Source organism: Myxocyprinus asiaticus, chromosome 15 (assembly GCF_019703515.2).
Source record: "Myxocyprinus asiaticus isolate MX2 ecotype Aquarium Trade chromosome 15, UBuf_Myxa_2, whole genome shotgun sequence".
Taxonomy (NCBI): domain Eukaryota; kingdom Metazoa; phylum Chordata; class Actinopteri; order Cypriniformes; family Catostomidae; genus Myxocyprinus; species Myxocyprinus asiaticus.
The window spans coordinates 17707292-17724336 of record NC_059358.1 but is presented as its reverse complement, the minus strand read 5'-3'; the positions used below and the strand labels follow the sequence as shown (position 1 = coordinate 17724336).

Here is a 17045-nt window from a genome sequence, read left to right as displayed (position 1 = left end):
TATATAACAGGTTTTTATTTAAAATTGCACTATGTTTGTGTATGTGTGTATGTATGTGTGTGTGTGTGTGTGTGTGTGTGTATATATATATATATATATATATATATATATATATATATATATATATATATATATTAGTCTTGTGTATTCTGTATATACTTTATTTTCTATTCAGTTTTAATTATGTTTTATTATTATCTCTGTCTTGTTGCTGTATTGTATTGTTGTACACTGGAAGCTCCTGTCACCAAGACAAATTCCTTGTATGTGTAAGCATACTTGGCAATAAAGCTGATTCTGATACATACATACATATATATATATATATATATATATATATATATATATATATATATATATATATATATATATATATATATATATATATATAAACATTTTAATAATTATTTAGTCATTACAGTGTCGAAATGGGAGCCATTTGTTTAAGGGGTCCAGGGGTCGACCTCGACCAAGCTGCTGCAGAGAACCGTGGATTCCTCAGCACACGAACCAGTGAGAGACAAGAGATGGTCTTGCTCAACGATCGACTGGCAGCATACATTGAAAAGGCAAGCGCACCGTTCATTGTTGAGCTGGCATGCTGTGTTGCAATTTGCAAAACTGGATAAACCTAAATGATGAGAAAATAATGGCACGGCTTTATACATTATCCATGTCACAAATCTAAGTAAGCCTATAAATAATGAATTGCAATAGCAATAGGCTACAAGCACTTGACTATTTACAAGTTGCTATCAATTAGTATGTTTCAGCTACAACATGAAAGGTGTAAAGTGACGTGGACAGCGAAATCATTATAGAAAATGCATAAAGTGTGTGCTATGTTTTATATGTTCAATATATAACCCTATTTAAAACAACTCCCATTTTCAGAGCCATCTTTGACCGAATTTGTCCGATTTGGTCACGCTTGGGTGGGTCGTGCAGGCTGGCTGTGTGGAAATGCCACTGCTGGCTCAGGAGATAAAGCGAATTATTTGCACTTCTGTGGGCAGAGGCCATAGAGCAAGCAGAGAATTTGCACATAACACGTATTGTGTTTATTATTCTCTGTCGGAAAAAGGTCCGATCTCTGGAGCAGCAAAACAAATTGTTGTACGAGGATTTCGAGTATTTACTGTAGTCAAATAATATTCACCCACCAGTCTTTCAATAAAGGAGTTTTATAGGCGATGTTAAAATTTTTTAAATGTAAATGTTTGTCAGATGTTGTGCAGTTTTCTGAGATGCGTGATCATTCGCGTTAAAGAGGGGAAAATATAGTCTCTTAAGTCTAGTGTTTAACAATAGGCCTACCTCCTTTTATTTTTAAGGACATAGCTATTGCTGCAAAAGATGCTATGGCGGGTCAGGAGGTTATGAAGTTTAAATATGAAGAGGCCGTAGAGATGAGGAAGAAAGCCGAGCTTGACATTGAAGCTTTCCGTCCGGTATGGTTGCCATCATGTCGTCATATAACATTTGCCATCATCAGGAAAAAAGTAATGGTATGATAGCCTACCATTTATGGACATCTTTTACCGTCTCTACAGGACGTGGACGCAGCCACCTCGGCGCGCATTGCTTTGGAGAAACAGCTGGAAAACTTGGAAGTGGAACTTGAATTCCTCCAAAGAGTACACGAAGAGGTAATTAATGTGCTAAATAAATTTTTTCTTCCTTATTAAACATAAATAAAAGCTTTAAAAATCCATGTTTGACATTTAACGTTCTCAGGAAATCGACGATCTTATGAAACAGATTTACTCACGCCACAGCCGTAGATGCGCACAAACTTCCCGACCTCGCAGCCGCTCTCAAGTAGATCCAACACCAGTATGATTATATTGCCGCAAAGAATTTACAGGTGGGGTAAATAGCCTGTTGTTGTTGTCATTCAAATTTATGATGAAAACGAATTTTAAGTATAGACTGTTATGTTGCAATAATTCCAAAACATTTTCTCCAGGAAATGGATTTCTGGTACAAAAGTAAATTCGACGACCTCAACAACAAATCGACAAAACATGTGGACAAGGTTCCAAGCCTCAGAGAGGAAATTGTCACTGCAAAGAAGGAAGTAAGTTTTAATTATGTTCCTTGAACACATGTTTAGTTAAGTCTAAGGGAAACAAACCTGATGATGGAAGGATTATTATTATTATTTTATACAATTACATTTTTACTATATACAGTATGTATATATATACACACAATCTATCTATCTATCTATCTATCTATCTATCTATCTATCTCTCTCTCTCTCTCTCTATACACACACACACACACACACACACACACACACACATACATACAGTCTCTCTCTCTCTCTCTCTCTCTCTCTCTCTCTCTCTCTCTCTCTCTCTATATATGTAGAACAATAATATTACAGCATTTATTAATCTTTTTTATGTTAGTTTATCAGTACAATTGTTCATTGTTAGTTCATAATGCATTAACTAATGTTAACAAATAGCCTACAACTTTTAATTAAAAAAAAATGTATCATGTTGAAATTAACCAAGATTAATAAATGCTGTAGAAGTATTGTTCATTGTTAGTTATTGTTAACTAATGTAGTTAACTAATGTTAACAAATGGAACTTTATTGTCAATTTATACCAAAATAACAAAAAGTGTCCAAATTGTTTTGCGTCACATTCATTCACTCTTTTTGGTTATTAAAAAAAATAAAAAAAATAAAATAAAATAAAAAATAATTATAGATTAAAAATAAAGAATGCGATTTGGAGACTTTGAAGACCAAAAATGAGGCATTGGAAGCACAGATCCGTGAGACTCAGGAGAAGTACAGAAAAGAAATAGAAGAACTCCAGGTGTGAAACCAGTGAAACTTAATCATGTTTTGACCTGCATACAAAGTAGGATAAACAGCACTAAGTGAAGGAAACGTTTTTTTTTTCTGTCAGGCAAGGATTGAGGCCCTGCAGATTGAGCTGAAATCCTCCAAGGAAAGGACAGCTCTGATTCTGTATGAATACCTGCTGAATGTTAAGATGGGCCTTGAGATTGAAATTACCACATAGAGGTAAACTTGCACAGCCCAGGGCTTTTAACAATTTAATGAATATGATCAAATGAATAAAAACAATTTGAAACTTAAAGAAATACAAAAGACTTAACTAGCACTGTACATACACCTGTATGTATATATATATATATATATATATATATATATATATATATATATATATGTGTATATATATATATATATATATATATATATATATATATATATATATATATATATATATATATATATAAAATGTAATAATTTCAACACATATACTGTTACCTTAATCCTTTCTCCTTAACGGATGTCCACAGGAGGCTTATTGAGGGTGAGGACTCTCGATTGACTACCATGGTGCAGAGCATGCAGACCATGTCCCTTATGAGTGGAAGCATGAGCATCTACAGTGCTGGAACCGCTGATGTTGCAGGTGCCATGGGTGCAGGAGCTGGTGATGGAATGGATAGAGGTCTTGGCGAAGGTCTTGGTGAAGGCTTCTCTGGGGGAGTTGGGGGCCCGTGCACCACTGTTGACTACACTCAAGAGCAGGCTGTGGAGATGACTGAGAGGAAGACTGTACTCATCAGGTAACATTACAATTGAGCATGTTAGAATCATGGCCTAGTTGTTGGAGCATGTCCTCTGAAAATCAAGGAGTGTATCTTAAGTGTAAAGTTTCAGATATAAAAAAAAAGAAGTGTAATATTTATATATTGGGGTTCCACTTGTGTTTTCCCTCAGAACAGTTAAAACAGAGGATGACACACTGGAGAGCAACACACAGGAGAGATCTTATTCCATCTCTGGAGCAGCAGATGATGAAGAGTAGTGGTGTTTCCTACTCACCCTTCATGACAGAAAATGCCTTCAGAATGCGTTAAATAATGTTGAGTCCAACGTCCATGCATGTGCCTTACAAACTAAGCTTGTGTCTTACATTACAAAAACTGGAAATAAAGCTTTCAGCATCGCATATTTTTGAGGTTTTGTTTTATCCATTGTTTGCATCTGTTTAAGATTTTTATTTTTTTATTTTTATCTTAAACTTCATAAAAATCCACAAATTTAAACAAATAACATACAACTCAGCTGTCCAATAGAAAAACATTTATCCAACTTTCAAAAAGATGCAAACAGACATACAGTTAGCCTACAGATCCTGCTTTATCCCATGATGAACAGGTGTATGGTGCAGGCACCCTGTGAATGTGCAGACAATGAGGAAGGAATTGGAATTGTTTGGAAAACAACTTAAGATAAATGCAGGGAGTGTGAGTGTGTCACTCCAGGCTTAGTCTTTCACCTTGATTCTTTGGCCAAACGGGGAACCCCAACCCATCATTTACACGTTACTGCCACAAAGTGAAGCCACACTCACTGTATGGCCCCATTCTATCCAAATCTGCCCTCTTCATCATCTGCATCTCCATTCTGATCAGCTCCCACTGGGATATGTCAAACACTCAAACTGTTTAGAGCTGCAAGGTGAGATGTGCACTAAAGGACATGAGCATAAAACTACATAAAATGTACATTATCGGTAAAAGAAGCATGTGGCTCACAAAGTACTGACAGATGCAAAAAAAAACAACAACAACAACAAAAAAAAAAAAACAAACAAAAAAAAAAACTGTAAAGCATGCATGTAGTGTTGACATTTCCACACTTACTGCAAAAAGCTTTTTCTTTTCTTTTTTCTTTATTTTTTTTTAACATTTCCCATCATAACATATTTTGTTCTTTTTAAACATAATTGTGTCTGTTAATTTCATGTTTTCATGATGATAACCTATTTTCTCAAAAGAAATTACCCTGTTCATTTATCCAATGATAAACATGAAAGCATTTGTCAGTATTGCATTTCAGTACTAAATTGATTGAAATGCTGTTAATACAAGTCAAAATAAGTTTCAGATCATGAGTATGATCCAGAGCACTGACAAGACTTTAAACTACACTCCATACATGAAGCAACCAAAACACAAACACAAGCACTACAATGTGCACTCTTGCCAGAACATATAATCAAAGCAAGGAAGTTGAAGCAAGCCTACAGTATCTGCCAAGAGACAGAATGACTCATAGGCATCTTTTCGGCTTTGTGTGAATCTTATATACTGCAGGAATAAACAAAGACAAACCAGTTGCACTGCAAATTAAGAGAAATAGTATTTAATTCATTTAAATATGGACAAAAGGTTATAAGAATTCATTCAGATTTGTGGTTAAATATTAGAATTTAAAGAATCATGGGCCATCTAGGATTAGGCCTATACAATATATATATACATACACTATATTGCCAAAAGTATTCGCTCATCTGCCTTTAGACGCATATGAACTTAAGTGACATCCCATTCTTAATCCATAGGGTTTAATATGACGTCGGCCCACCCTTTGCAGCTATTACAACTTCAACTCTTGTGGGAAGGCTTTCCACAAGGTTTAGGAGTGTGTTTATGGGAATTTTTGACCATTCTTCCAGAAGTGCATTTGTGAGGTCAGACACTGATGTTGGACGAGAAGGCCTGGCTCGCAGTCTTCGCTCTAATTCATCCCAAAGGTGCTCTATCGGGTTGAGGTCAGGACTCTGTGCAGGCCAGTCAAGTTCTTCCACACCAAACTCGCTCATCCATGTCTTTATGGACCTTGCTTTGTGCACTGGTGCGCAGTCATGTTGGAACAGGAAGGGGCCATCCCCAAACTGTTCCCACAAAGTTGGGAGCATGGAATTGTCCAAAATCTCTTGGTATGCTGAAGCATTCAGATTTCCTTTCACTGGAACTAAGGGGCCAAGCCCAGCTCCTGAAAAACAACCCCACACCATAATCCCCCTCCACCAAACTTCACAGTTGGCACAATGCAGTCAAACAAGTACTGTTCTCCTGGCAACCGCCAAAACCAGACTCGTCCATCAGATTGCCAGATGGAGAAGCGTGATTCGTCACTCCAGAGAACGCGTCTCCACTGCTCTAGAGTCCAGTGGCGGCGTGCTTTACACCACTGCATCCAACGCTTTGCATTGCACTTGATGATGTATGGCTTGGATGCAGCTGCTCAGCCATGGAAACCCATTCCATGAAGCTCTCTATGCCCTTCTTGAGCTAATCTGAAGGCCACATGAACTTTGGAGGTCTGTAGCGACTGACTCTGCAGAAAGTTAGCGACATCTGCGCACTATGCGCCTCAGCATCCGCTGACCCCGCTCTGTCATTTTACGTGGCCTACCACTTCGTGGCTGAGTTGCTGTCATTCCCAATCACTTCCACTTTGTTATAATACCACTGACAATTGACTGTGGAAAATTTAGTAGCGAGGAAATTTCACGACTGGACTTGTTGCACAGGTGGCATCCTATCACAGTACCACGCTGGAATTCACTGAGCTCCTGAGAGCGGCCCATTCTTTCACAAATGTTTGTAGAAGCAGTCTGCATGCCTAGGTGCTTCATTTTATACACCTGTGGCCATGGAAGTGATTGGAACACCTGAATTCAATTATTTAGATGGGTGAGCGAATACTTTTGGCAATATAGTGTATGTTCTGAAGCAAAGGGGATAACACCGGATTAAGATTTTAAAACGGCTACCCAGTCATTTAGCCGTTCATCTCTGTCTAAACATGATATTGCATTGCGCCAGCAGATCATTTAATATTCATTAGGCCTACTATGATTCATCTATGCTTAAGAATCACATTTTAATAATAATAATAATAATAATAATAATAATAATATATAATATATGCTATTCTTCTTCTTCTTCTTGTTAATAATAATAATAATAATAATAATATGATAACCTTATATGTTCTTTTAGATCCAGTACTGTGGATCTGACAGCACAGTGCGATTTAGGGTCTTGAACAGACTGGGTTAATCAATAGCCTCTCATTACTCTTTTGGATACGATCATCATTTCCACAAACTCATCCCTCCCGAAATGGAAGCTCAATTAACTGCCGGTACTTGACTTGCATTGTTTCTTCGGAGAAATGCACTGGACATTATGGAAAACCCAGAAATGTCAATCCTGGCCGTTAATGAGCGGACTAGAGACTCAGTGACTGACTTTGATTCATATCATTAGTGTGTCTTTTGCCAGTCGTGTAATGCGCATCCCGAGCTATGCGTTGAAAAGTTCGTGATATGCATTAAAGGATGATACAAATAGCCTCATGAGCAGGGTAGGCTACATGAATTATCAATATAATTAGCTGGCGTTTGAGTGAGTGGCCATATGACCTTCACCTTTTTAAAGACGGGAGCTATCCAGGGTCCTGTCAGGCTCGCATGTAATGCTGTGCGGTGCAAATTGAAATCCCTGGTCATTACAACATATTACAATCAACGCGCAAATGCAACTCTTCTTTCTTTTTTCTAACTGTTCTTTCTGTTCTTTCTTTCTTTCTTTTTTCTTTCTTTTTCTTTCTTCATTTACTTGCTATCTATCTATCTATCTATCTATCTATCTATCTATCTATCTATCTATCTATCTATCTATCCATCCACCCACCCCATCCATTCATCCATTCATCCCATCCATCCATCCCATCCATCCATCCATCCATCCATCCATCATCTTCATACACATATCCTTATTTAAATTAAAAAAGCATCCTTCAGAAAACTCGAAAATACAACGTGTAATGGCTGACCAAAGATCAATATACTATGCCATTTTCAATGTAATAAATCCTTAGGCTATCCAGTGAAACTCATGCAAGGCCCAAGTTGTAGCTATGCACTTTTAAATGTTTATTTTAAAATGTTTTTGAGACTGAATTAACGAGGGAATGCCATCAATGGAATAACTAATGATCTGTCTGTACATGCCATCACACAAAAGTCCCCCAGCCTTTTTTCCCAGCGTCCACTCAAATGATCTGAGGATCAAAAGGGGTAAAAGTTAACGCTCTCTAAAACCTGAGAAATTCTGTCACTTTCTGCATATGGTTTTAGTGCCTTAATACCAATTAGGCCCGGCTGACACACAGAGCTATTCACTGCAGACCTTCCCTGCATACATTTGCCTAAAAATGAACTTCACAAATAGAGCCCGCAGTAAATGCGTTCGAAGGCAGAGAGAATCGGATAGACTAAAGGTGCATTCTTACGCGTTCGGGTGAAAAAGGGTATGAATTTATAAAGTACACCGAAACATTTCAATTCAGACAAGTTTACACCCTATTATACTGGCCTTTTCAGCGGGGACAAGAGCGTCAAAGTTGGGGAAATTCGGTTCAAAAGGCAGAGATAACTTTGTTCAGGCTTTGAATGCTGAAACGAAGCAGCCCCCTTTCTTTTGAAAGCATTTAAAAATGAGGGCACGCATGAACAGAGTCGAATCAGTGGCCACTTATCTCGCCACTTTCTAATGCGACTTTGAATATTAGTCTGGGTTAAAATCCCAATCATGTCATCTGGTGGGACTCCCATACAAGCATAATTACTATTCAATCGCGTCACTAATGTCCCACCCGTATCCCCTATCTGCGACGCAGCTGGTCCGTCCTTTGTGAAGCTTGCACTTTCCCGCAACAACTGTGAGTAGGTTAAGCGCATTAAAATAGGCATGCTAAATTATTATTTTTAACCTAACATATTCAGCTATGTAAATAAATAAATAAATAAATAAATAATAATAATCTTAATTTTCTAGCCTTGACTTTTTGCAACGCAATAGCCTACATTATACTCGACTTTCAACTTGTTGAACTTGATGTACAGTCCACAAATAAATGATAATAAAATACGACGAACAATGTGCCTGTGTGAACGTAGGCTGGTTCCTTCGTTGCATTCCCACAGCCACTGGAAAATTTTAAGGGAAACAGAAAAAGAAAGTAAGCTTTGTCTATTAAAGGACTTGTATGGCAAAGAGTTTATAGTTGGCGTAAAAAAAATTCTATAGAGCTTGGGCATTGTGGACTGTTCTGATAGAGTGGTGAACCCTTGGCACTCAAGCAAAGTTTGGACGCATGAATGGAATCCCCTGGTGGGACATTGCTCCTTTTAACCGCAGTTCTTCACACACTCGCTGTTACCCTACATCGATGCTTCATTATGTGGCAACATGTTAAATCAAATCCCGCATTTAGCACATTGTAATGCTGAGACCCTGAGAAAATACTCTCACCACCTGACCAACACTTTCTCCGAATCTCACAATCCGACCTTTTTTTCTCATAATGGGACGCGTAAAAAAGTTCTGGAATGCCCCGCTTGGGTCCACAATATTGTTCCGAAATTAAGCTGCTACCATGTAATTAATGTGGTATTTAAAAGACACCGGACAATGCGACCGTTCAAGGTTTCATTTAATTTTCCATCCCATTTGCTCTGAACACTACTTTTTCTGAGTTTTTGACCGCTCACCGTGCTCCAATGGGCGCTTTTGGCATGACTTTCACTCCTGCTTTTACCGGTTAAAAGAGCAGGAAAAATAAACGTCCCCGTTTCCGCCTTTGTGCACAATTTATTAGTGGGACAACGTCGACTTCAAGACACAAGACACGAATGAGAATCGGCCCGGCTGGTGTGAGCGCTGTAGAGGCCGGACCCGCTGTTGCAGAGCGGATGGGAACCAGTCACAAATGGCAACATTAATAAATAACCCACCACACAGCCGGCCTATGCATGCGCCTATTCAAAAATTGTTCGCGTGTCGTTCACGCTCTTTGACTCATTAAGGAGCCCAAAGAGAGGGCACCCAGAAAGGACCAGTGGGGTACATTTTCCTACAGAAAGAGATACCATCTCAGCTTCTCCAGTTACAGCGGAGTGTCATCGCTGAATCGCCAGGGCAGAGGTTAGCAGGACATGTTCATGGCTTAAATTTATCGCCCACAAATTCTTGTTTCTTTCCCTCGCCCTCTGTTCAGTCACTGAGGACCACGATCAAAGGGGTCAAATTGAGTTTTAAAACAAGTGGTAACAATACAACATGACTCACTTTAAATGATCCCCAAGGGCCCTGAGTGAAAGCTTGGGTTATCTGCCTGTTACATGTCAGTACCCTTATTACCAATTATTAAATTGTGATTACATGTTCAAACTTTTAACTAATCACTTTAGTTTACTCAAACGAGCAATGTCTTATTTATGTGGAGTGTGAATTAAGGAAGTAGTGTGCTTAAAATGCTCAGTTTAAACTGCAAGTTGAGTGTGCATAAATAAGGAATAGCCTAAGTGTTATTGCGTGAAAGTCTATATAATACTAAAATAAAAGTGAATACACAGAAATCTACTAGGAGAGGAAATATTGTCAAGTAGCATCCCGGACAAGATTTCGTTGATAAAGTCATCCTTTCCTTTCCATTAATTTTTGAGTATTGAAGTGTGCTTTATCAAAACTGAATGTGACCATCTTGATACGTGACCTGTTGTCAGAAAAGTGTGAAATGATAAGGTGGTGGTTATTTTGAAAGCTGTTCCTATTTTTTGCTGGTTCTCCCGTTGAGTACCTGCCCGCTCCCAGCACGGCACACGCCGGGAGTCAATAGAAGTTAACAAGTCTCCCAAACATTCCTTCTCCTTTTGTTGAAACGGCAACAGACAATATAGGCAGGGAGAGAATAAAGAGCTTTGAAGTACATAAAACCTAAAAGGATGCAGCCAAGTAGATTTAAAGTAGTCACTGATTTCCAAAAACTGGTTTGTATAGAACAATAAAAGGGGAGAGAATATATGGAGAAATTATACAGTGGATTTGTCACTTAAAATATCGGAACTGTCTGGCGGACAAAGCCACATGCTGAGGATTAATGGTTGCGCCAGACCTTTGATTCTGCACTCTCTTTTCTCTGCCCTTGACAAATTGGATTTTGGGGATGGGAAGGTCGCTGAGCCTATTGTCTCTTGACCGTTTGGAGCGGTTCATTATGCGTGAGGGTGAGGGAAAGTCTCCATGTGACCACTTCGGAGAGTTCTACAGCTGCTAAAAGAGCGCAACTCTCTCATCGCACGCTGCTCGCCCTTGCGCATTAATGTGCCGAGGGGTTGCTTACTGCACCATAAGAAAAGCCAGATCACATACGCCACCGCGTCACTTCGCGGGCGGATATTAGTCTGTCCTCATCTCAGACTCTCTGCTCATCTCAATCAGTGCCAACTTGGTCTTCCTGGTTCTGGTACAGCAACACGAACAGAGTCAGCCATGCAAGCGACTCGGACACCCACTATCAGTGTGTTTGCAGACTGCAGCATCCCAGTCGGGTTGCGGATAGGACCAGTCCCGGGCATCTTCAAACTGGGGAAGTATGTTTCGGACCGCAAGGAAGTTGGAGTCAAAAAGAAGGTAAGTTAGTTTGATTTATTTGCAACGTGTCCGTGACACATTTTTATTATCAGATTTAAATTTTGCCATGAGCTTTTTTTTTTTTTTTTTTTAATTTTTTTTAAATAGGCCTATATATATATATATATATATATATATATATATATATATATATATTCCACTTCAAGTTTTAAGAGAGCAATATCGTAATTTTTTTTCTCATACAGACTATAAACTTATTGTGCGTCATTTCAAACAAAATAGAAATAATGTACAATGTGTTAATACCGCAATGCTAATCTGTAAGTGGGCCTATGATTTTTTCCAATTTATTAATTTTGATTTTCTGATAAGAACTAACAACAATATAAAGCCTAATAATAATAATAATAATAATAATAATAATAATAATAATAATAATAATAAATGTAAAAATATTTTTTTGAGGGAAAATCTTAAAAAAAAAAAAAAAGATTTGTTGTTGCTGTTGTTGTTGTTGTTTCTTTGTTTCTTTTTTTTTTTTTTTCAGGTAAAAATAAGTTAAAGAACATTTTACTTTTTCCAAATCTGGATGCTGACCTGTCACTCTTCATTAAGCACCCTCGTTTTAATTGGTTTGTGCTGTCAGATTGGTAATAATTGCGCTATATTAGCAGGACAACTTGTCATTCTGCGCCTTTACTTAACCGTCTTAATAATGCCCTTGCCCCTTCAAATGTCACAGGCTTGCGGGCAGGTTATTCCGATGTACCATTTAATTTCCATGGAAATGTAACAGTAAATCAGACAGTAACCTCTATTAGTAGAGAAAATAAATTGTTGATAAAATTTTATGAACTGAAAACAGTAGATTAGATGTAAATCTAAATATACATTTATAGTATATAGAATATTAAATATTAGAAGTCACAGTTACAATATATTTCATAAATATTAATTATTGGTATTATTGAAAAACATTTAAAAAAGTTATATGTGTTACTGTTCAAATTTAGGACATGTCATTGGGATGTAATCATATACAATGGTAGGCCTATTTACTTTAATAAATAAGTTGTAAATAGACTGGAGCTCTTTACGCTGTCTGATTCTGTGATTGATGCACATAAATGTAACGCCCCAGGCCATGGGCGATCATCAGGTGCAATCTCCGTGTCAAATGTCACGCTTTAATCTTTAATTTGTTTGAACAGAATAGAAATGCTTTGACACTCTTCAAATTCGTTTCTCGTATCAACTCAATTATGTGGCCTTTTCCTTGAAAATTATCACCATTGTCTAATAGACCGAATAAAACGACATTAACGCGCTATTGTTTGAAATACCTTGGGGTGGTATAATTAACAAGGGTAAAAAAAAAGCAGAATAATTTTTTTTTTTTTTAAATGATTACCATTTAGAAGAAAAAAAATACACATAATGTTTTGGTTAGATAAATTGTGAACTCTTTCAACAGCTTCAAGAGACAGAGGCAGTATAATAAGGCACCATATAATTGTTTTTATTTTTATATGGCAATTGTATTGAACTGTTTGACTATTTAAGCTATGCACTAAAAATATTATAGCTAAATTTTACGCAAACTGAATTGAGTAATCTTTAACAAAATTAAATGAATAAAACCTATAAGTCTTATATTGTTTACGTTTCATATATTGAAGTTTAATTCAATTTTGTAAAAGATTACTCAATTCAATTTGATGGAAATTTATTATAAAATTGAAATGCGTAAATAAAAAAAGGCCATATATATATATATATATATAACATTTCGTTATGAGTTAAATAAAACAGGTAGTAAATGATAAATTGTGTATTTATAGATTCGCCTGCTGAGGGGGGAATTCGTGGACGAGTCTGGCAGTGCAGTTCCAGATTGGATTGGGTTAATACGCGCGGCCAGATATAGTCAAGAACAGAACCTCGAGGCAGTCTCGGATTTACCTGGGGGACAGGTGAGCCAAAGCAAAATAATCGAATTAATCTGAACTTGTTCAACTGCAATATGTTTGTAATATTTTAACAATTTTCCTCCCGATTCTTCTCGAAAGATATTCTATCGTGCGCTGAGAGAAATTCAGCCTGGGGAAGAATTGAGCGTTTGGTATTCCAACTCACTGGCACAATGGTTCGACATTCCTACGACTGCAACTCCAACACATGACGAAAAAGGTGAGACATGCATTCATATTTTGTTCATACGCAATGTATAATAATTATACATAATCATTGGAAAAATAATTACAGAACAGCCTCAGAGATTTCACTTTACTCTCTGTAGGCTTAACTAATTTCCCTCACTCATAAAAATGATGAAGGGAACTTTTCAATAAAATCAGTGCCTTTATTTAACCTCTGCAGGCCAGTTTCTTACATAATAATAATAATAATAATAATAATAATAATAATAATAATAATAATAATATGTCCGAGGATTTTAAGCAATACTGCCACCAGCAGAATGAAGGCAAATCTATTCAAATCCGATTTAATAGGCTTAGTAGCAGCTGAGAATGTTTTCAGATTATCCCTGTTTAGTTAGTAAATCGAAAGGTCTGTTGTCTGGCAGTCCTCGCATTGATTGGTTCAGAATTATTGAGCTGAGTTTAAGAGCAGCCCTGTACACAAACACTGTATTTGTGTATTACTGTATTAGCGGATGATTGTTCAGCACTACTTTCTGCATGATCTGTCTTATTATTTCGTTTTATATACACTAATAAATTAAAACTCCTGGATGTTCTCCCCTGAACAAGCAAATGGGTCGATGCGTGGTAGTAGGCCTCAGCAAGGGGAAGAGGTTAACAAATGTCATCTAGTCATTAATATCCATGTATTCAAAAGCAAACACATAAAAAAAAAAAAAAAAAAAAAAAAAAGGTGCTCTACGGTAAATTAGCTGGCTGCGTAAGGTATTGTTAGCTACTGAATGCAAACTATTATGTGGGATGTATATTGCCCTGATTTGCGACGCTGTACTGTGAGCGCTGCTCTCTGGCCCAATACACGGTGCGGTCCTTGACATACGCTTCCTATTCTCCATCGTCAACAGATGGGCCAGCCTCATTGTCTTACGCGACTTGCGATTTCAAGCAACAGCTGCCATCAATTCCACGGGAAAGCACATAGAGAAAGTGCCTATTCAGTGAATTGGTTTGTAAACGCCAGATTGGGCCGGCGCTTGCTCTTTTGATAGTGACAATAAACAACAGGGTTTTGCGGATTACAAAATCATTACATCTATATAATTGACCCCAGACAGCCCAACTGGTGTCATGCCAACGTGACGAATACGTTTATAGCGTTGTGGACTAGAGCTGACAGTAGGCTAACTTTCTACTCTTTTCATTCTTTCATTATTTCTTCTATTTTATGTTTCAGCAGAGGAGCGCTACATTTGCTGGTATTGCTGGAGAATATTCAAATACCCGAACACCCTGAAAGCTCATGTGCATTTCCACTGTGCATTGAGCAATGGCAGGAGCTTTGTGAGCACGAGCAACGAGCAAGCGAGAGGTCCAGAGAACTTCAACAGATCTCCGAGATCTGGGGACATCCCGAATAATTCGTCCTCTCCGAGGAATGGCCACAACATCTTAATGTCTGATGCTGTGAAACGGGCAGTGTCCTCATCACCATTCGCCAGTAAAGCGGGACTATCGAAAAAGTCAAGCTCAGAGGAGCAGGACCGGGCCCTTGACATGAGTGTGACCTCTGCCAGGAACCCCGGACACATGCTGGGCCTCGGTGGGACATCATCTGTGCTTAACAGTATGGGCTTCCCTCACGGCGTCCGTTCTGCTTTCAAACCAATGGGACTTTCACATTTCTCCCTGGCTGAGGTAGCAAGAGATGAGTCTAACGGAAAATCAAACGGTATCGGGTTCAGTAAACTGTTAGGAAACATCAAGTCAGTGCGTTCCTTGAATGAACCTTTGCCTAATGTCCATCCCTCAAAATTCACGCACTCAGTGGATACCACACCTGCTGTGATTCCCTGCGCAAACTCAATCCGTGGGTTTCCTTTACTGCCACATTTTGAGGAGACCTCTGCTTTCAAGCATGTTGACAGTCGCAAGCACTCTGCACTGTCTCCCTCGCGTTACTCCCAACTTCCTGCCGGCTTTCATTTCGAGAGGTTCTCCTTGCCACAGTTTGATGGAGGAAAAACATACAATGGAGACTGCAACATACCCCTCATGCCATTTACTGTTTACAACGGAGAGCTCCTTTACAGTTCACCATACTATCCTCTAAAATGTCACTTTGGCAACCTGCTTAAATACCCAGACTCTGTTACCTATTTCAGCGCACCTGCTTTGAATCCAGATCTGAATACAATTACGAACATCGACAGGGAGATAGCCATGCATACGCAACAGTTGTCTGAAATTGCCGTAGAGAAAAACCGCTCAAGGCTGGAGTCCATGCCCACGTCCAACCCAAACTCGGGCAAGCCCAAAAAGGGACATCTGTGTCTGTACTGTGGCAAATTGTACTCTCGAAAATACGGGCTGAAGATTCACATGAGGACTCATACAGGGTACAAACCACTCAAATGTAAAGTTTGCTTTAGGCCCTTTGGTGATCCCAGCAATCTCAACAAGCACATCCGACTGCACGCGGAAGGAAATACACCGTACAGGTGCGAGTTCTGTGGGAAAGTGCTCGTGCGCAGGCGGGATCTGGAGAGGCACGTCAAATCAAGGCATCCAGGGCAAACTATCAAAAAATCCGATGATGACAAAATGGACGGCATCTTCGGAGATGCCGAGCAAAAAGGCGACAATGATAGCGACGTTGACGTCTGCTTCACAGATGATCAGAGCGACCAGGAATCGAGTAAAAATAATGATTAATGGACCAATTACTGGACATATTAAAGTAGATTTAGCTCTTAAGTAGCTAACTTATGCATGTACATATTGATTTCCAAATAAGATGTTTAATTTTATAAAGATATTGCAAAGTTTCCCCAAGTAAATAAAAAAGGAATTCGGTTCTTTTTCAGGCACTCATGAACTTAATTTCATAATGTCACATGCTTAGTGATATTGAGTACATCTCAGCACCCACAATGTGGAGCTGCACTTTATAAAGACGGGTTTATGGGTTTATGCATTCAGGCACAACAACTGATTTTCGGAATTCCTCTTTTCTTTTAAAATGCTGTCTGACCATTTCCTTTTATTAATTCCAGTAGGCCACTACGTTGGAATTACCTGTCAAATTCGCACTTTTTTATTACCAAAAACATTCAACCCATTCTGTAAAAATTGCATTTGGTGAACAAACTGTAGCCAATAAAATGTAAAAGGACGTTTCAAAGAAATATGGGTGTTTCTATTTAGTTGAAAAACTATTGTAAAAATGTACATATGATGTACTGTGGCAGCCGTGGGTGTATTGTTACATTATTCATTGATATTGTATATTATTAATTGACATTATTGACCTCAAATCCAAATACATCGCATTGTCCGTTTTTGTATAAAATTCAAAAATAAAATAAAACAGGGTTTGATCATTGATATGTTGTAATACGATTGAAATTATTTCTTTCTTCTTTCTTTTTTTCTTTAAACTGGAAGATATTTGTTTTAATAATTGGGGGTGATTTTATCTTGGATCACCTGAAAACGTCATTTAGGTGCGCTAAATCGTCTTGGGACAAGTCTAAAGAGACAAATCGAGTCAGGTAACGCGAAAAACCCTGCTCTTTAACAGAATTTAAA

At 38.1% G+C, this 17045-nt stretch overlaps 1 protein-coding gene and 1 pseudogene across 1 annotated transcript; both read left to right on the top strand.

The window, feature by feature from the left end:
• The first annotated feature begins 206 nt into the window (after positions 1–206).
• Positions 207–3999, top strand: LOC127453320 (desmin-like; annotated as a pseudogene).
• A 7113-nt stretch (positions 4000–11112) lies between these two features.
• On the top strand, positions 11113–16819 carry LOC127453308 (PR domain zinc finger protein 13-like). The gene is made up of 4 exons (XM_051719629.1): positions 11113–11331; positions 13134–13265; positions 13362–13482; positions 14692–16819. Exons 1-4 carry the CDS (start codon positions 11191–11193, stop codon positions 16167–16169), a joined length of 1872 nt encoding a protein of 623 aa, XP_051575589.1. The 5' UTR covers positions 11113–11190; the 3' UTR covers positions 16170–16819.
• Positions 16820–17045: the final 226 nt, after the last annotated feature.